The 21,580-nt window shown below is 39.0% G+C and overlaps 2 protein-coding genes across 4 annotated transcripts; one reads left to right on the top strand and one right to left on the bottom strand.

The window, feature by feature from the left end:
* The first annotated feature begins 3,053 nt into the window (after window positions 1-3,053).
* Window positions 3,054-6,945, top strand: LOC139945118 (alpha-1A adrenergic receptor-like). Its single transcript, XM_071942387.1, has one exon. The coding sequence runs from the start codon at window positions 3,339-3,341 to the stop codon at window positions 4,356-4,358; it is 1,020 nt and encodes a 339-aa protein (XP_071798488.1). The 5' UTR covers window positions 3,054-3,338; the 3' UTR covers window positions 4,359-6,945.
* A 2,342-nt stretch (window positions 6,946-9,287) lies between these two features.
* Window positions 9,288-20,969, bottom strand: LOC139945314 (UDP-glucuronosyltransferase 2C1-like). Of its 3 annotated transcripts, none has more exons than XM_071942665.1 (4): window positions 20,034-20,969; window positions 12,579-12,801; window positions 11,627-11,846; window positions 9,288-11,131 (listed from the first exon to the last, which is right to left on the bottom strand). In XM_071942665.1, the coding sequence occupies exons 1-4, from the start codon at window positions 20,967-20,969 to the stop codon at window positions 10,873-10,875; spliced, it is 1,638 nt and encodes a 545-aa protein (XP_071798766.1). In that variant the 3' UTR covers window positions 9,288-10,872. The 3 variants fall into 3 exon arrangements, with proteins under 3 accessions (XP_071798766.1, XP_071798767.1, XP_071798768.1); XM_071942666.1 differs by lacking the exon at window positions 20,034-20,969 and adding an exon at window positions 16,920-18,010; XM_071942667.1 differs by lacking the exon at window positions 20,034-20,969 and adding an exon at window positions 13,189-14,570.
* Between the last annotated feature and the right edge of the window lie 611 nt (window positions 20,970-21,580).

The raw sequence follows: 21,580 nt of genomic DNA, 5'->3' as shown, positions 1-21,580 counted from the left end.
GTGCTCATCACACGTGTCTTAAAGGTAGGCCATAGAAGAAAGAAAACTTGTTTAGGGTTTTTACAATGCAGTAAATACATTTATATACTATAAAATAGAGCACTCTTTCTCAATGAAGACTAGGGCGACTTTGTTTGTGGGCGACTTTGCTAGGGGCGACATTGTTGTCACCTCCTTATAAGTCACCCCTTAAAGGAACACGTTGCCTTGGATCGGTCGAGTTGGTCTTTGAAAAGCGTTTGTAACCGTTTTTTATAAAATGCATATGGGTAGAAAGATGTTGTAAAAGTAGAATACAATGATCCACACAAACATGCCTCAAAATTGCGTGGTTTTCTTTTTACCTCGTCGACTAACACGTCGGCCATTTATGGGGGTCAAAATTTTGACTCCCATAAATGGCCGACCGTGTTAGTTCGCACAGTAGAAGGAAAACCACACAATTTCGAGGCAAACTTGTGTGGATCATTGTATTCTACTTTTAAAACATCTTTCCAACCATATGCAGTATATAAAAAACGGTTACAAACGCTTTTGTTTTGACCAACTCGTCCGATCCAAGGCAACGTGTTCCTTTAACAAAGTCACCCTTACAAAGTATCCACGTTCAATTCAATTCAATTCAATTCAAGAATACATATATTTCCATACTCTCATAAAAAAATAACAACAGTTCAAAGTCACCCCTTACAAAGTCACCCCATCCGTTTGGGAAATCCTGGATCCAGCCAATTCCTCTTTACAAATATTGGTTTAATATGAATGCATAAACCAAGAAAATGTGATTAAGTAAATATAAACGACAATACTTATTCTAGTCATTGTGAAATCAGCAGTTAGCTGGGGGATTCAAACCCACAACCCTGTGATTGCAAGGCCTACCGCAAGACCACGGTGACAATTTTGGACCATGTATTTGAGATAAACCGTCATCAAACTCGGTTGGTCAAAGTATAACCTGTCAATTATTTGTGTTGACGTATGCGGTTCATATATGAATACGTATTTGAACGGTCAAGGGTGTGCAACTTGTGTGTCATGTCATGACAATAGTTTCCTGTTTTTGTTCTTTACATGTAAACAATTTCAGGTTCCACACCTACGTTCTTGTTAGTTCAAGGACTTGTATCCATTTTAATTCCTATTTTACGATCAGCAACAATTGTAAGTGTTTACACGCTGAGATTGTAATTTGTTGACCTATACATGATTGGTAAGCCCTTAATGGGGATCAACCATCAATAGATGTAGATGTAGAACAAAAAGTCATTCCAACAGCTTTTATCGCTTTGGAACTCCTTGTGCATTGTGGATGTTTCCCCCATTCTACAATCTGGACTGTTTCAAGAGGAATATATTTCCTGCCCCAGCTCTCCTGAGTTATGTTTATTTTTAATCATGTCTTCTCGTAGCCCCTTACCTCAGGTGGGCCTTGTTTGGGGCGAACTTGCATATAAATAAACAAATAAAAATAAAGCATTGAGAAATTTTAATCTGAATTTGTTTAAGACCTCGGTATGTTATGGATCAACACACTGTTAGACTGATCATAGAGGATCGAGTTCTACCTCCATCAAGTTTTGAAAAGCAATTTAAATTTTGTGGTACAAAGACAAGGTCTAAGATAAACTTGTAGAGTGTTCCAGATGCGTGGTGAAGCTGAAGAAAATGACGCATGGTGACCAGGCTGCAGCTCTGTATCCGTAGCCGCCAGTTCGGACATTGTTCGCCAAAAATGTGGATTTTTAAAAGGGTACAATTTTGTGTTGCATCATAAAAACACTGTGTAATTTAATGATGGAGGTCAACAGCTTCACCCTTCACTCATAACAATAAAAATGCAGCATTTTGAAGGACCTAATAATCACTGGACCTTTCTCAATAACTATGGGAGCTTGATTACGTTTCTTCAATGTGCTGGTAGTCCTATGTGTTGGAATCTTCAGCAAGGCTAACAAATATTTATAGTTTATTTGTTTTTGTGAAACGATGCGGACACGTAACATAAAAAAGGCATTTGCATCCAGTTGTCATGACTGGGCAGCAGCTCTGGTTGTAGCAAGAGCTGACACATTGATCTGGCACATCAATCCAGAGGTCGCAGGTTCAAACCCCGCTCTATTCAGTTACCTGATATAATGTGAACTAGGGATTCTGTTCCCCATACGGCAATCTATGTACAAACTACTTCTGATAGTGCCCTCCTTTGACTCATTATCCCACATGTTGATTTTCAGAACACCGGTGCCGGCTGCATATTATGTCCTCTATGCAATACTACCCGGACAACATTATTGCATGTGCAATAATGTCCGCCGGGCGGTTTTGCATATGCAATCGTGTCCGCCCGGACGCTGCTGCACAATGCAATTGTGTCCGCCCGGACACATTTGCATATGCAGTTGTGTCCACCCTCGTGCAAAACCGTCCTTGCAGTAAATTAAACGCCCTTGGTCGACGGGACACGTTCGCCATTTTGTTAAGTGCATGTCATGAATGACAAGGGAAATGTTCGGCCGTTGTGTATTCGCAATCATAAAACACGTGAATATTCATTTACGCGCGCACATTATACATGTACAGTTATGTACATGTCTACCGGACGGTTGCATATGCAAAAGTGTCCGGAGCGGACAGTATTGCATGGCGTACACAATTGATACCGGCAACCATTACGGCACGCTCAAGCAATGGTTACACAACAACACAAACTAGGCACAGGTTACATTTAAACTACAGCATGGTGTCCATTTTGGCAGCATGACTTTATTTCTAAACAGTACCCGGTTTCCCAGTATTTCGGTATACTTTAAGACGGCGCCCGCATAATATGAGAAGTTGCATTCATTGTCGTAAAGGCCGGTTGTCTTTTTATTAGTGTGCGTCAAGATTTCCATCGTGCGACCGTCGCGCGACGGACTATAAAACCGGCCTTCTATCCTAGAGACGTGTCGTGAGACGTCAAGTAATTTCATAGGGCTACACGCAACATACGTAAAAAAAAAAAAAAAAATCCCAACAGACTACAACAGAGCTCGGGAAAGTTCTGAATATGCAACAATATACTTAAACGCCGATGCAAATTTCCATTCATTAACTTCCACCAAAATTAAAATATTGGAAAAATAAATACAAAAATGTCCTTCAAATAATGTCAACGCAGATGTACGAGTAGCATAATACTGTTTTGTACTTTCCATTAAGCAAGTGACGCATCCATGCAGAGTGGTTGTGCAGCAGCAACCAGTGACGACACGTCGTGTACACATCGCAGTCCATTCATTCTTCAAAAACAATTCTGCCTGGGTGGATGAGTGGTCTAACAATTTAGTTACAAGATGAACACCACCGACGTGTTTGACGGTACGAATTACACCAACTCCTCAACTGGGGAGGTAGACTTGGATATTGGGAAACGAGTTGTTGAAGGTACAGCCTTTACAATCATCACCCTTTTGATTCTAACTGGGAACTCTCTGTGTCTGCTCGTGTTAAGGACCGCAAAGGACATGAACGAAGTTACCCGAATCCTACTAATATCACTGACAGCGGCCGATCTCCTCATGGGTACCCTTGTCAGCGCGCCGATTCTCGGCACTGTCATCACCAATGGCTGGCCTTACGGGTACGTATTCTGCGCCATATCAGCGTCCGGTAATCAAATCTGTGCAACTACATCCTTATTCTCACTCCTCCTTATCAACTTTGAGCGGTACATTTGCATCTCACGACCCCTGAGGTACCCACTGTTTGTGACGGTCCGTCGGGCCCGTATCGCGGTCCTCTGCGTATGGGGTCTTGGACTGTTCCTCGGACTATCAAACTGTTTTCTCCCGGGAAGGATTGCTAATTATCATGAGTACCTCCATTCCTGTTTCTTCGACCCCATGTCAGGAGATCCAGACGTCATGGGAACAGTTTGTGTGATTCTGTTTGTCTTTGCACCATTTCCAGTTCTTATCCTCATGTATGTTAGAATCTACATGATCGCTCGTCGACACGCCAAGTTTATTGACTCTCAGGCGGCGGTGTCTGCCCAACGGTCCAGTCCCCAGAGAGACGGTCCAAGCATGGACCAAGGGAGGACAAGAAAGTTCTTTCCTGAGCTCAAAGCAGCGACAACTTTCGGAATCATAACCTTTACTTACGCTTTGGCTTGGATGCCTTTCTTCGCCATAGTAATCTATGAGAACCTAACATTAACCAAGGCTGCCAGGTTCTTAACTGTAACAGCAGCGTGTGCCTCACTGTCGAACAGCTGGCTTAACGTGATTGTGTATTACGTCCGCAATCGAGTATTCCGTTCCGCTGCTAAAAAACTGATATCTGGGTGTAGACAGGTAGATGTTGTATTCTAAAACTATCCTGATGTTGTTTTCGTGACTTTATAATGAAGGTACTTCTAATTGTAATAACATTGAGGCCAAACCATCACACTTGGCATCAATTACCAGAGAGTTTTTTTCACAAATGTAGCTAGTATTTCAAAACCTTAAGGTAAGGGCTTAATTGTCTGATTGATAATTACGAGAAAATGTAAGAAAAACCCCAATCTTACATAATAAACAAACACATGGCAGGCGTCTCATTCAAATTAAGCCGGTAACCTTTGACTAGGCCAGTAACGGCACCAGCCTTTCAGCTTATCATTCAGATCCAATGTAGATTTTATTATTCATGTTGACAATGACAATTAAACGTACAATTGAATCAAATAACAGTGAGTATATTAGCTTTGGTTTTACCCATTTACACTGTTGTATGTTAGCACTGTATACTCAGTACTTACCCGGGTTCTGTGAAACAATCACAAGCATATGACTCGGGTGGGATTCAAACCCACGACCTTTGCAATTCTAGAGCAGTGTCGTACTTAGGAGGACATGGATGCCACGTGATTGAATTTTATAAATATTACGTATGTAAATTTGAATTTCAACATTTTAAATTTCTTACTAGCAAAATGGCCAACAATGACAAAATGCTAAATCCTAATAATGTACTAGTCACAAGTTATTTAGAACTTGCTTGATGGCTAAGCAGTGTTCATGTTATGTTGGAAGCGCTGTTTGCTGTTGTATACAAAATGTGTTAATTGTATTCCATAGTGTAACAACAGTTGTAAAGCTGAAAAAAAAATCAATTTCGTGACTTTGTTTACACCAGTAAATGGTCCTTTATACGTCATTTTGTAACCATTGACCGTTGTGGGCTTATTATTTTCAAGATAACGGCATAAATATTTATGAAAGATTTTTATATTCCGTGTTACGTCAGGATATGGGGTTCACTAAGATCCCAAGGGCAGTTGTGATTGAAATAATATGTAAATGACTAATGGTGGTTTAAGGCTGTGAACGTTAGTCATTAAAGCTGAAAGGCTCTAGGTAGGAAGTCTCAGGAAGTCGTACTGGAAGTCGCATAGGAAGTGCACCAGTTTCTACAAGTTCAATAAACTAAACGTACGCGTTGTATTTGAATTAATTTATAAAATCATCCGTTGTAAGAGTACTAATGATTGTTCCCTTTTATGTGTACGTCCATAACCTGTTTGAACACACAGCCCAATCAAGCGTTTAGCTAAAGGTTACTCCGTGTACTAATTGAAACAGGCACTGGTGGGTTTTGCAATATGAGAAGGCCATTCAAGTATTTTATTATGTTTGCCGTCCACAAAAGAGGCATCATGACCCCGTGCGTGTGAAATGTTTTTTTTGACCAAAAAAACAACGTCCTTTGATTTGTTGAACCGTCCAATTGTTTAAAATTGTGTGGTGACACTTTGCTTTATCGTAATTATGTGAAGGCAAAGCTTTGATTTTTTCGAGCCATTCAGATTGTTTTGTGTTGACAGTACTGTCTCTTTGTGAAGGGATCATACTTTGATGTTTTGAACCGGTCAATTGTTTTAATCCCATTGTTGACATTTGTATGGCGTTGATGGCTTGTTCGTTATGGACACTGGACACTAGTAATAATATTGTCAAAGACCAGTCTTCTCACTTGGTGTATCTCAACATATGCATAAAATCACAAACCTGTAACCAATTGAGCTAAATCGGTCGTCGAAGTCGCGAGATAATATTGAAAGGAAGAACACCCTTGTCACACAAAGGTTTCGCTTTCAAATGCTTGATTTCGAGACCTCAAATTCTCAATCTGAGGTCTCGAAATCAAATTCGTGGAAAATTAATTCTTTCTCGAAAACTACATTACTTCAGATGGAGCCGTTTCTCACAATGTTTCAACAACCTCTCCCCATTACTCGTTACCAAGCAAGGTTTTATGCTAATATTTATTTTGAATAATTACCAATAGTGTCCTCTGCTTTTAAGTGCTCGCCTCTCACCAAAGCGACCCTGGTTCGAACCCGTCGGCCTAGGGAAACCTTCCCGCCGGAGATTCTGTCCCTATATATTAGGCTGAAGGAAGACGATTCAACAGAGGGCGCTATAACTAGAAGCTGAAGAAGCTTGTACAGTTCGCCAAATAGGGGACAAAATCTCCTGTCATAGCTTCTCCTGCTGAGGCTGTTTGTTTTGATAGACCTTTATTATGTTGCCTCCATCTTGGTTATGTTCCCAATAACAACAATGAATGCTCGTAATAATTTTGCAAATAGGAACCAGACTATTTTGTTCTTCCAGCCTCGGTTCGGTACCATTGATACCAATGGGAGAAATTCAAGATGGCTGCAGCATGGTAATGGTCTGTAGAGTTGTGTTGATTCTCTGCTGTTCCATGAGTTTGTTCTCCGTTGTGACCTGTGCATGTCAGCTTATTTTCTGGTGAAGATGTTTAGCTCCCAAATTGTCATTTATTTTGTTGTATAAATCGAGTTAACTTGTGAAAAATTTATATAAAAGGTTGTAGGCCTACTTTGGAAACCTGGAGCGGTTATGTATGCGCAGAAAGAATAACTCGTTATTGGAATTCAAAAATCTGAAAAAGGGTTCATGCAGAGACGTTTTTCAGATTGGAATGTTTCTTTCCCTATAAAACCTCCTTCCTTTCTCAAAATTTCGTTTATCAAAATGTTAAAGACTACAACAACTGCAGTGTCATTTTCTGTTAAAGTAGTTTTTCAAAAAAGCAAGAAAGAAAGCGTCACAGTGTATCTCGCACACACGCAAGACATTAATATTTTTTGCATCACAGCCAATTAGAGGATTTTTGTTATATGTTATTTTTGCTTTTAAGAAAAGTTCAGAAGAGAGTAGTAGATAACATAAACTGTAAAAGCAAACAGAGACCACCAACGGACAACAGGTTGCACAATAAAAGACCCATTAACAGCAACCCTTTGTATTAGTTTAATTGAATAATATAAAATCGCAATTGTACCATAAAAATGTTTGTAAATATCTGAGTAGTCATATATACTGTATATACTGTTAAACCAATAAATATATTTATTGTATAACTTATGAATCCCCATTTGCATTTCAGAATGCGTTTCTGGAAAAGAGTTTTGCGAACACAATACACTTGCATATTGCATCACAGCACGTTATAAACCATTACATTGTGCTATAAGGAGCAGGTCTCGTAGTTCAGACTTAATCCCACTCACCTTGCAGTAGAAATACCTGGCACTTTGTATCCTTTGGCAAATGATCACTAAAAAATATACGATTATTATTAAAACTAAACAATGAAAGGTTCAATTTGGCTGTACATCTGACGTCACACTCCGATGCTTGTGAGGTACGCCGAGATCAGCCGTTGAGCTTATAGGTAATTCCCCGTTAATAATCACCTTTCACCTATATTCAAATCACACCGAGATATGTAGTCAAATCCTACACGGGTCATTCCGTGTCAATGCGACACGCTTTTGGACATAACCGTCACGGATTAAAATGAAACACAGTGTGCTGATTGGACTTCATGGAATACGCCCCGATCCCAAATGTTATGTAATTCTGTTCATTATTTCCGGAGATACGGCTTAACGAACGTTTGACTAATAAGCATGACCTGCTATGTTTGGACAATCATATCTCTAAAAGTAAATCACCTTTAGAGATAACTTTTACACCAGTTTGAAGCTCTTGAAACGGCCCACATTCGATAACATAAAGTCAAGAAACGGCCCACATTCGATAACATAAAGTCAATTTGACTTTATGTTATCTTATCGAATGTGGGTCGTTTCAAGAGCTTCAAACTGATGTCCAAATAACAACTCAAAAAGAACTTGCCGTATTAACTTTAAATTTGGTTCGTCGATTAATCATGTGGGATCCCCCAGAAGCCTATTGCCTTTTGACCCCTCATAAAAACATTAAGCTCATTATGGCTAAAACAAAAGAAATGTTGTCCAAAGAAGGACTTGGCGTATCAACTCCAAACTTGGTTTGTGGATTAATCATATGATCTTCAAGAAACCTGTCGTTTTGGGACCCCCTTAGATAAATATTAAGCTCATTGTGGCTTAAACAATAACTCGAAAAGGACTTGGTGTAGCAATGGGAAACTTTACACTATCTGCCATTCACCAAGAGAGGGCGCTCTTCACCAGGTAATGTCAACAACTTAGGAATAGGAGAAGCATGAGTGACGGTCACTGACAGCAAATACCTTGTGTTTTGCGTGTTTTTGATTTTGTATTTAGATTTAGCCAAACTGTATTTTGTTTTTCATAACACAATGCCAGCATAAACCAAACTGTTCTGGAACAGGACGTACTGGACACGAGTTCCCCAATGATAACAAGCGGTGTGTATGAGGTTTTGGGAGTGTTTCTTCTAGGCTATCTAATTAGCAAAAATTCCAAAATGGTCACCTACCAAAAAATGAGAAGAAATCTGAAGTTTAGTTGTATGACATTGATCTGATTTAATTTTCAAGAGGCTGAGAGACTTCTAAATATTTTTTGAGTATTTTTGAATGTTTAGCATTTACCATTGTTTGCAATAGGAGTTTTGCACCCTTACCTGGTAGGTCTGCTGCCCTCTAGTGGCAGAGCTTTCAACAAGTCTCCCATTCCAATCTCAGCGGGGCATTTGTGTTGTCAACACACCATTCTTGTTTTTTTTATTAGAACGCTAGGTGGCAGCAGACACTGTTAACGTAGTTCTGAGAATGTGCACATTATCGACGATAGATTTAACTGTGGTTATTCTGCTGCCACCTAGCTTCCAAAAGTAACTCATTTACTCACGCAATTACAAAAAATACACAAAACAAAATAAATACAAGAGAGGCAGGACAATTCTCGCCATTTTCACTTATTTTGAGAACCTCTTTTTGTAATGAAAAATAAAGACTAGAACAAAATTCAATGGCCGTTATAGTTTCCCCTTCTATGTTTCAGGTTGATTTATTCCACAGTATTAAACCAAAGAAATTCAATCACAAAAAAAATAATAGTATAAATTGAATTAGAGAGTGGCTGGTATGACGTCACTGATGATAAAATGAATTTGGGCCGGTGTCCTAGAGAAATGTGGGAAATCAACATGTGTTGGAAGTTTGTTTATTCAAAAGAGGGCGCTTTCAGATTCTTGAACCGAAGCCGTTGTGGAGCCTCCAGTTCACCGCGTTCACCATTGAAAGCGCACTCACGTGTTACAATAGAGTCAACCAAATAATAGTCAATACAACAATTGTAACAGTAGTTTTTTTTTAATTTCTAATGGTCAATAAAGGAACTAAATCATACTGCGAATATTAATTATCATCACCAAATTAAGAGAAAAGGTGCTAGCACACCAATAATAAAAGGTTGAAAGAACAATACAGAATTCGTTTTGCTGACAAAAAAGAGCTAGCAGTGTTAAACTGACAGACCTGAAGAAGTTTGACATCGATCGGTCGTCTGGGTCACGAGACGAATAGTGAAAACCGATTACAAATTTGTCATAAAATTGATGCAAAAACGAAAATGAATTCTTCGGTCAGTCATTGTAGTGAAAAATATGTGCAAAATTTGTGAACAACATTTCCATTATTTACATAACTCACAATGTCGGAATGCGCGCCCATTCAATTATTGCTTCTCCTACCCCTGCCGAGAGGTGGCGCCCCGGAGAAAAAATAATTTCTGAAATTAATATATTTTCGCCTGTAACGATAAAATAAACTTTTCGGTTTTGGCACAGTTTGGTTGATTTAGTCCAAAAAGTTTAGATATTACAATGGCATGCTGCAAGATTTGTTTGAATTCCTATCTCTAACAACAGACATTCGTCAAAAGGGAGTTGTTTCTGAAAATGTTTTACCTATAGAGTTATATACAAAAGGGAATTGTTTATGAAAATGTTTTACCTATAGAGTTATATATAACTCTATGGTTTTACATTAAACAGCTGCAGCTACAACAAAAAAAAAAAAACAGTGGAAAACACCCATCTTGAATATAGACAAGAAAAATACCTTATACCCAAACTATAGTTATGTAAAATATAACAAACAACTTCAAATAGTTCACCTTCTTTATCATCTTATTTTACGTGTTTTAAAGAAAAATTAAGATTAAATAGTGGAAATTTATTGTTGAAGAAATTGAACCGGTATTTTCATTTTAGTCTGAAAGTCACTTCAATCATTGACGTTAGGAACTCCCGGTAGTCTAGTTGGTATGACACTGCTCTAGATTTTTAAAGTTCGTGGGCTCGAACCCCCACCGAGTAATACACCTGTCCTTTTTTCCCACAGAGCTCTGGAAAGTACTGAATATATAGTGTTAACACATATCGGTGTATTGGTTCAAATCAAAACTAATATTTTATATCCCCAATGCAAATTTCCATCCATAAAACTAGTAATAATCTGCAGGTATTTAACCCCAGATCCGTACAATAGAATAAATTCCCGTCGTTAGATTTAAAGTAGAATTGGTTAATACGTTTGCCGTGGCCGCACCCTTTATTTAACGAGACGGCGTGAAGCCGAGCAGCACATCCTGCGGACCAACCAGCAAATTAGTACCACAATGACAACATGAAAAGCAATCACATCTAGCAGGTAGTACTGTATGAAGGATAACTGTAGAGCATATGGCTTCAAATGCTCGGTGCCATGTTTAATGGCGTACTCTATCCAATAGGCAGTTTCTTCAGCTGGTGATAGACTGGTCGGGCGGTCTCTTGCTATCTCAGACAGACGCTCAGCGTTCTCTTTGAACCTGAAAAGAAATTGTACAATACAAAATTATAAAAGGTATTATAGTTAAAAAGCAGGTCAGTTTTGCAAACACCGTGCAAAAAAAAAAAAAAAATCTAAAACCCTTCAATTGATGCATCAACAGACTACGTTGTAAAACAAAAACGGAAATTCTTTATCCTCGATGCAAAATTAACATCTATTAAATCGATTGCAGTACCCGCTGCTAACAGCTAGGATTTTAACTGCCTCTAGCTACCAGGCAATCTCGATGATCTAGTTGATATGACACTGCTCTAGAATTGCAACGGTCGTGGGTTCGAATCCCACACCAGCAACATGCCTGTGATTTTTATTCACAGAACTCGGGGAAAGTACTGAGAATACAGTGCCAAAATACATCAGTGATTATCCGTAAAACTACAAACTATAAAGAAGGAGTCCAAAGGGCTTTATTTTGGTGTTGGTGATGTTTAGGTTTCCTTTTGAAATTCAACGGGCGCTGACAATAACTTACGTTCGATTATAGATGACTTGAATGATTGCATCATATAGTGTGCGATCAGTCATTGTACGTATATCCAAGTGAAGTGACATTCCCTTCGCATCTAGTCGAATGAAGTTATCCTTCTGGTCACCAAAGACTGGGATTCCCACCATTGGTACGGCATGATAGATACACTGATGAATGCTACTCAGGCCACCGTGGGAAATAAAAGCTCTGACTTTAGGGCTACCTGTAAAAATAGTAGACGATTACGCTGAATTATTAAGTTGAAAATGATTTATGATAAATTTTGTGGAGACTTTGTTACTTTGTGAGCTGCAGAAAAGATAAAAAGGAAGAAAAAAAGAAACAAGAAAGGATATCAGTCAATGCACTAGTTTCCTCTGCCAAGCCTTTGTGAAAGCACTGTACACCTTTGGGCATATACCTGTAATCTCATTTGTTCTATACAATAACAAACATGTAAACATTTGGATTCATTGAGGTTGCACGAGAATAATGACGAAAACAAAAACACCATTGTAGCATAAGTTTGTGTGCTTCCAGATGCCTCATTAAGCCTCTTAATATTTCATATAATAAAAGAGTGATTATCAAACATTATATAATCCCTTTAAAGGTTCGGTACCTTTTATAGATTAAGTTTTTGGCCGTGACATTGATAACTACTTCCTGTGAATAAAGATGTAATTTAATCCCGAATGATAATGACAATGACATCAAAATACCCCCCCCCCCAAAAAAAAGGGAAAAAAAAAACAAGGAAAAAAAAAACCAAACAAACAAACAAAACAAAACAAAACAAACCGATAACAGCAACAACAACAACACAAAAAACGGACAGAAGAAACGAGGTTGAAATGTCCAGACACGAAATATATTTTCATTGGAAGTAAAATAAGCGGCAGTACATGGAGTCTAAATGTCAAGTGATGTGAGGTGAAAATACGAAATTATTTACCAAGTAGATCATTTTGAGGTATCCACTTGACAATCTTGGTGTTGTTACCAACGTTCGTGGGTATTTTACCGCTGTAGCCCCACACAACTTTCTGTGGCAGTAAAGATAGACTTGCAGCAATTGTTGTAGACTGTTCTTCTGTCAATCCATCCGATATTAACGTACCCAGGGCTAGGAGAACAACACCGTGTTCCCCGGAGCTATCAACAAAGGCTTGCCACTCCTGCAAAATAAGATAAAATTACCAATATAATTAGTTTCTTTGTATAAAATATGGAGCCCTGGAAGTGCCATAGATGTGTTCAGATCCAGAGATTTTATTATAATAATACATTCAAAAGTACCTCAGACAAATTCGCCATTGATATTGTTCGAGAGCGCGTCACGTGGGTGTGTATAAACCTTTGTTTATGACCAGTAAAAAGACACGCGAGTTTGCCGTGACAGCTGTGCCACGTCACGCGCAACGCGCACAGCATTCCCTCTACCCTCGCAGGTACCCATTTATTACCCTGGGTGAAGAGAAGCAATCATGGGTGTCAATTGCTGTGACCCGTTGCATTTATGTTTGATGGCCGGAAAACAAATTAGACTGGCCCAGCACTCTTACCTCATCGAGCGGACTGGCAGGACCAGACAGTACACCACCAACAAATTTAACATGTGGACTTAAAGGTCGGGGGAAATCCACTACAAAATCTGAGTTGAAGATCCACATTTGAGCTTCTGACATGAGTTGACCAAAGTTAGCATCAGGCCTTATGTTATGCTTCTTAAGCACGTCGTCCAGTGGGCCCAAAAAGTATTTTTCATAAAAGAAGCTTGTGATCCAGTAAAGTAAAGTGTTTTTAACTCTCTCCTTAAAGGTCATGGTATCGGAGAGGAAGCTCATACGTTCTGGGACATAGGCAGCGTTACTAGGGCTGTAGGCAAAGCGATCGTGTTGGGAAGGTGCTATCGGTGTGAGTCCGAATTGGATGTAAGGCACGTTCAAGACCTGACTGAGGAATACTTGATAAAGAGGTACCGTATCTCCAACAATCATGTCGAATCCTACTAATCTTAGCTGTTCCATGACGTCAGTGTTACCGATCATATCGCTGTTCACGAAGCTTGTCAAAGAGAAAACATCTGGTTTTCTACCATCTGGCAACTCTGCAAAGAGTTCTCTGTCTTCAGCCTCCAATTGGTACTGTAAAGCTGAGTTGGCAGAACTGCTGCGAAGTTGGTTGGAAACATAGCGTTCAACGATGATTTGCCCGTCGCGGTCAGTTACTGTTTTTTTGAATGTGACAAATTTAAGCTCGTTCAGGTTTTTGCTTTTGATTCGCAAATTGTAAGTGTCTTCATCAACAATAACCCAGACCTCACTCCCTCGTGCCGATAATGTTGTAGCAAGTTTCAAGTTGAAAATCTGGTGACTTGAAATACCGCTTGTAGCAGCTATTAGTATTTTATGCTTTTCTGCAGAACTCAATTTGCAAATAAGTAAAAGGACAGCAACAACCAAGCAGCAAAACTTGACTCCTTGCTTGAGATCCATTGCAAGACCAGAGAAGTTTTAAACCAATTAAACTGCAGCACTTCGATGAATAGTCAAACTTTTATGCGTGAACTTTTGTAAAGAAACAATTCCTACATCAGATGCAATGAAGAACAACAATCGTCAACAAAGATTTATACACAGTCCAGAGCATTGGCAATGATACAGTACTGCAGGAGGCTATGACACGAAGCCACTATCTATAATGAATTCATTAACACCAAAGTCAGTTCACATAGTGTGTGACTACAATAAATGTTAACATTAAGAACGACTAGTCATTTCTCAAGTAAGAATTATGTATGAAAGTACATTTTAAGCTCCTTCTGCTGGTACACGTCTTACGGCCGGTTTATAGTCGGTCGCGCGATGGTCGGGCGTCGGAAATCTTGACGCGCGATCATAAAAAGACACGGTTTTTAGGCCTCAGTCTTAGGATTGCGGCCTTTAAGTGGTGCAGCAACGTGGAGGGAAGCTGGTACCAGTAAATAAAAACTCTTCCGTTTGTAAATGTGTTTTTGGTTACTACTCAACATAATTAGCATAAAACATTGATCAAGAGTAATGGGGAGAGGTTGGTAGTATAAAACACTGTGAGAAACGGCTCCCTCTGAAGTGACGTAGTTTTCGAGACCTCAGATTTAGAATTAGAGATCTCGAAATCAAGCATCGTGTGACAATTAAATGGTTGTTTTGTTTCATTATTATCTCGCAAACTTTCACAGGTTTGTTATTTTATGCATTTGTTGAGATACAGCAAGTGAGAAGACTGGTCTTTAACAATTACCAATAGTGCAGTGTCTTTAATCACAGCATTCATAACTAGCCCACCTTTGAACGACCTGTAATAAAGTGTTTTCCGAGTTTGCATTTACAATCAAATTACTGTATAGACCAACTGAATCTTTCAATGACCTGTATTACTTAATTTCCTGATATTTAATTTCTTTTATATTTGCAGTCAAACCAAATAGTGAGCCAACGTTTTGAAGGTCACATTTTCGAGTGGGGTTTGCCTTTATTGTTAGAAAAGGACCAGTAAGAATCGTACAGCGGATGATGGCAATCATAAAAAAAAAAAAAAAAAAAAAAAAAAAAAAAAAAAATCTACACAATGTACTGGTACTATTTTTGTCAAAACATGCATAGGGACAGTTTCACCAGATAAACCAGATAATTCAGTCCAACCTTTGCCTTAACGTCTGCGTTACACTTTGAAGCGTGAATTACGTCAGAGATCCACCTTAAGCCAACGTCCATAGTCACCTTTGACCTCCCATTCGTTTCAAATGGCTTTCATGCTTCTGGAGATTCACAGTAAAATCCGACGTACCTGTGTATACATAAAAGCCAATACCTGTCTGTGGAATTTTACCGTATTTTACCATATGAGGGCGCTTCCAAAAATACAAGTTCCTTGCATCACAAAAATAGTTTTATCTTGTGTCGCCAGTGTGTGGAAACCTTAAATCGATGGAAAACCAATAAGTAATCATAAAAAAACAAAAACCTGACGATGACTAGAGCAAGCTATAGTAAAAACATTGAGACCATTTTAAGAACTCACTCATCGTTAGTGAGGGTTAATTTTGATCGACTCCAAGCTAAAGTAGTAGTCTCGTCCGATTGTCTACCTTTCGCCCAGGTAAAAAGCAGAACAGTTCCATAGGATTCAGGTCTGGACTGTTAGCGGGCCAATCCGTCCGGTGCACCCCAACATTTTTCAGTTAATCAGTCACCAGTCGGGGTCGATGGGGACGAGCATTGTCATCTTGAAAGATGGCATTTGGTTCAAGAGTCTGCAAGTATAATGGGACTGCAATCGGCTGCAGAATATTGTCTTGCAAATACCCATCAAACAAGGTGTTTTTCAAGAGGTTAGGATTAACTGTGTCTGATGAGCTCACCAGTGCAAATCTTTGTGTTAACCATTAATTGATCAGTTTGATTATTGACTATTACCTATTGACCATTTAGCACAGACAACGGTAATTTTGGCACATTTGATTTGTGACTTTGCCTCATTGTTATTCGTGTAGCCAAGTTCAGCAACACGTAATCATTGCAAATGTGGTATCATTTTAAAGAAGAACAATTCAGCTTTGCATTGATATATACCAATACAAAGAGAGTATTAAATATTAACAAATATACTGAATTGAAAAGAGTTTCCTTACTTTTTGTGAGCAGTTTATAACGTAAGGCAGTTCTCCAAACAACAAACCTGGCAGGTAGACACACACGGTGTTACCGCAAACAAATAGTGCAAAACTTGACTAATGTAAACCCTCTCACAGAACAACCAATCAGTAAAAGCTTCGTCAAAGCTGGTGTTCATAATGTGCAACAGCTTTTTGAAATCAACTGAAACTTCTTTTTTAGCGCACTAATATAGCTTATTCCAAATGCTACTGATGAAATAATATTTTTGCTTCTTGAATTTTACGATATTATTTTGAGATTTTCTTCCAGGAAAATTTAAAGTGGTTAAATCGCGTGATTTGATTGCTCGATTTCTGACACACTTCGTGGAACTCTCACGCGTTTAAACCAATTCTTTCAAACCAGGACTTTGTTTATACCGTGTACCACTTTTACAAAGAAACATCAATGGGAGACTTTTGGGACGCTTGGTGGCAGCAGACTTACTAGGTAAAATCCATTGTTCTTGTTCATGTGCACACGCTCAGAACTACGTAAACAGTGGAAATTTACCTGGTAAGTCTGCTGCCATCTAGCGTCCCAAAGTTTCTTATTGACTGTAACACAGTAACACAAAATTACTCAAAATCTCTTACCTCATCAAGCGGACTGGCAGGACCAGACATCACTCCACCAACAAATTTAACATGTGGACTTAAAGGTCGAGGGAAATCCACCACAAAATCTGAGTTGAAGATCCACATTTGAGCTTCTGACATGAGTTGACCAAAGTTAGCATCAAGCCTAATGTTATGTTTTTGGAGTATGTCATCCATTGGACCCAGACAGTATTTATAGTAAAAGAAGCTTGTGATCCAGTAAAGTAAAGTGTTTTTAACTCTCTCCTTAAAGGTCATGGTATCGGAGAGGAAGCTCATACGTTCTGGAACATAGGCAGCGTTACTAGGGTTGTAGGCAAAGCGATCGTTCTGTGATGGAGCCATTGGTAGTAAACCGAAGTTGATGAAAGGTACTTTGAGTAACTGACTGAGGGTGACTTGATAAAGAGGTACCGTATCTCCAACAATCATGTCGAATCCAACTGCTTTGAGTTTCGTCATGACCTCGGTGTTGCTAATCATATCGTCGAGGTCGTAGCTTGGTGCAGTGAAGATTTCCAGTGTTCTACCATCGGTCAAATTTGCAAAGAGTTTCGTGTCTTCAGCTTCCAATTGGTACTGTAAAGCTGAGTTTGCAGAACTGCTGCGAAGATTCCTGGCAATAAAGCGTTTTACTAGCACTTCTAACACACTTACAGGAATCTTATTTTGAACGAGTACAAAATGAATTTCTGAGAGGTTTTGATTTTTGATTCGCTGATCGTACGTTTGCTCATTTTCAACAACCCAGACCTCATTCCCCCGTGCAGATAATACCTTGGCCAGTTCCAAACTGAATACAGCATGACTTGAATATACTCTCAACGGAGTCATGAGAATCTTGTTCTTTTTTGCAAGAACAGGTTTGTAAAAGATGATAAAAACAAGAAGAACTATGACGCCCAACGACTGCTTTGAAGTGTGAGCCATTTTTAAGCAGTTTATCAACGAGAGAGCGTACTATCTCACTATAAAGAATAAACTGCACATTCGTTTCACTTAAAGATTGCAAATGAACTTGTTCGAGTCGTAAAGGTGATCAGCAGAGCATTCATTTCTGTATACTCTGCTGGTACCGGTTTGTTCTTCATATCAAACCGGTTTGTTCTTCAGCACAAACTGGATCTCTGAGAGGTTTTGACATTTGATACGCCAATTATAGGTTTTTTCACTGTCGACTACCCAGACCTCATTGCCCCGTGCAGATAATGTCTTAGCCAGTTCCAAACTGAATAACGCGTGACTAGAAAATCCTCCCATTTGAGCTATGAGTATCTTGTTCTTTTTTGCAAGAACAGGTTTGGAAAAGATCATGAAAACAAGAAGAACTATGACGCCCAACGACTGCTTTGAAGTGTAAGCCATTGTTAATCAGTTTCATTTATAGTTGCAAATGAACCAGTTCGAGTCGTAAAGGTGATAAAAAGTGTAGAGGACGAAACGTCTTACAAGGTTAGCAGCTGGCTCAAGACTGCCTCGTGGCTGGCCTGCTCGCACAGTCCAGCCACTGACACGCTTGGGTGACTTTATTGTATTCCAATCGTAATGTCTAACATAATAATGAACATCACTACAATACGATGTCAATTTCAGGCAGCCAGTTATCGACAGTCTCCCATAAGGAAATTCCTTCACATTTCTTCAAACCCAATTGATAACAGCTGTGTTTGCAAAATAATCAATAACAATTTTTAAAGACATCTGGAAATACAATTTTTTTCTTCAAACATTAGAGTACATGTTTATAAGCAATATAATAACTTGTTGAGTAATATTGTTTGTAACGATTTATATGTTAAAGAATAGATAAAGTTGTTTTGTGGGTGACTCCGCCCACCCCTTTTGTGACGTCAATCGAGACAGACTTTGCCTCGATCGAACATCGAACACACGTACGTGCAAGTACATGCAAGTCCTAGTCGTGAGTTTGTACGTTTCGAAAAAAAAAGTTTTCCTTGCATTTTTCCGGCAATGTCGACCAGGCGTATTGCTGCTGGATGCAGCAAAACAACTAAAGATGGGGTCAGTATGCAAAGTGGTCCGAGTCGTAAAGGTGATAATTATATTCACTTCCGTATTTTCTGCTGGTACCTATTTTTTCTTCATATCTTCTTCACACTTCAAGGTAAATGCCCAGGAAGTTATTTCAGGAGGCTAATAGAAAAAAACTTAATTTCGGTTCTGCAAATCATATTTCTAATTTAAATTTGTATTATCTTCATGGCACAAATACATACAAAATGACATCAGGGAAAAGGGACTCCCCGAACAGACACACAGGCCAACTAAAAGGGAATTGAATAAAGACATGACCGTAAACTACTTTATACAACAGATTTGTTGACGAACATAAAAACCGAAAATTATGATGCCAAATATTCGAGTGGTACCCTGTCTTTAAGACGACACTGGTTTTACAAACCAGATGATTTCATTGGATACAATGATTTAATTGGATAAACGTGTAGTTACGTAACCTTTCCATGTCTGTGCTTCGATTGGTCCGCGGTGATGTTTGTTTGCCGCAATTTCGGTCGCCTGCTTCTAGCGTACTTAATGTTTGTACACTGCATGTGCACATGTACATGCATGTAATGTAGTTTTATATATGTATAGGCCTACATCTACGTAGGATGTGGCAGCGAATCTCCATTTGAAATGAATACGAGGTCAAATGTACATCGGTTAGGATTCTGACGTATGCACAAAGGCAGGTTTTTGGCGTAATTCACGGGCCTCGAAATGTGACGTCAGATGTTCAGGCTATAGCCAAGAATCCGCTTTTGATGTAGAAGCAATTTAAAAGGGGTTTCAGAGAGGGCGCACAACGTCAAAACGGATCGGTTGTGTTATTAACTTGAACAAATACGAACAGTAAAGTGGATGATGGTCTTCGTTTCTGATTTTGATGGAGCTGGTATATTTCCGGACCTTTAGAGGCACATGTGTATAGTTACAGGCAATAGTTTCAGGCAATTACCAACAATATAAAGGAACACTTTTAGACCAGGGGCTTCGTCAGCAAAGTTTTTAATACAATGTGGACACTCTTGTAAACGAAGCATCAGTTGGGCGCAACAGAACAAAGCTGATTATTTTAAAACCTCTTACCTCATCAAGCGGACTGGCAGGACCAGACATCACTCCACCAACAAATTTAACGTGCGGACTTAAAGGTCGGGGGAAATCCACCACAAAATCTGAGTTGAAGATCCACATTTGAGCTTCTGACATGAGTTGACCAAAGTTAGCATCAGGCCTAATGTTATGTTTTTGGAGTATATCATCCATTGGACCCAGACAGTATTTATAGTAAAAGAAGCTTGTGATCCAGTAAAGTAAAGTGTTTTTAACTCTCTCCTTAAAGGTCATGGTATCGGTGAGGAAGCTCATACGTTCTGGAACATAGGCAGCGTTACTAGGGTTGTAGGCAAAGCGATCGTTCTGTGATGGAGCCATCGGTAGTAAGCCGAAGTTAATGAAAGGTACTTTGAGTAACTGACTGAGGGTGACTTGATAAAGAGGTACCGTATCTCCAACAATCATGTCGAATCCAACTGCTTTGAGCTTCGTTATGACCTCGGTGTTGCTGATCATATCGTCGAGTTCGTAGCTTGCTAAAGTGAAGATATTTAATGTTCTACCATCGGTCAAATTTGCAAAGAGTTCCGTGTTTTCAGCTTCTAATTGGTACTGTAAAGCTGAGTTTGCAGAACTGCTGTGAAGATTCCTAGCAATATAGCGGTTCACTAATAACTTTCCGATCGTAAAAAAAGGAATCCGTTTTTGAAAGAGTACAAATTTAATCTCTGAATAGTTTCGATATTCGGTACGCCAATTGTAGCATTCTATACTATCGACAATCCAGACCTCATTCCCTCTTGCAGATAATGTCTTGGCAAGATCCACGGTGAATTGCGAATGACTCGAATCTCCAGCCATTTGAGCCATAAGTATCTTGTTCTTTCTTGCAAGAACAGGTTTGTAAAAGATCATGAAAACAAGAAGAACTATGACGCCCAACGACTGCTTTGAAGTGTTAGCCATTTTTAAGCAAATTAACAAACAAAGAGCCTCTTATCTCACTACAAAGAATTTACTACCTTTCGTTTCACTTTATAGTTGCAATTAAACCAGTTTGAATTCCAGTTCGGTGATAATGTCCCACTTTTGTATTATTTTCTGCTGGTCTATTTTTGTTAAAATGAATAATTTTTCAAGGTCAATGCACACGATGTCATTTTCAGGCAGCCAATTGTACACAGTCTCCAATAAGGCAATCATTTATAATGCTACAAATCCAATTGATAACAACTGTGTCTGCAACTGGTTTATTTAACTTCCATCTTTGTTATTAACATAATCCCCCAAAATACATGCCTGCCGTAAAACAATTTTTGAACCAACGGATCTGTAAAATAAAAATAAAAACTAGAACTATGATATCATAATTATATCAGACTTTTAACATGTCTTTAAGACGACACTGGTTTTACAAACCGGATGATTTCATTAGATATCAATGATATAACTGGATAAACGTGCAGTGACGTAAGCTTTCCATGTCTGTGCTTCGATTGGTCCGAGGTGTTTGTTTGCCGCAATTTCGGTCGCCTGCTTGTAGCGTACAATATGCTTGTGCATCGCATGTGCACATG

Source organism: Asterias amurensis, chromosome 12 (assembly GCF_032118995.1).
Source record: "Asterias amurensis chromosome 12, ASM3211899v1".
NCBI classification, from domain to species: domain Eukaryota; kingdom Metazoa; phylum Echinodermata; class Asteroidea; order Forcipulatida; family Asteriidae; genus Asterias; species Asterias amurensis.
Note: the sequence above shows the minus strand (reverse complement) of the source record. Positions and strands in the feature narration are given on the sequence as shown.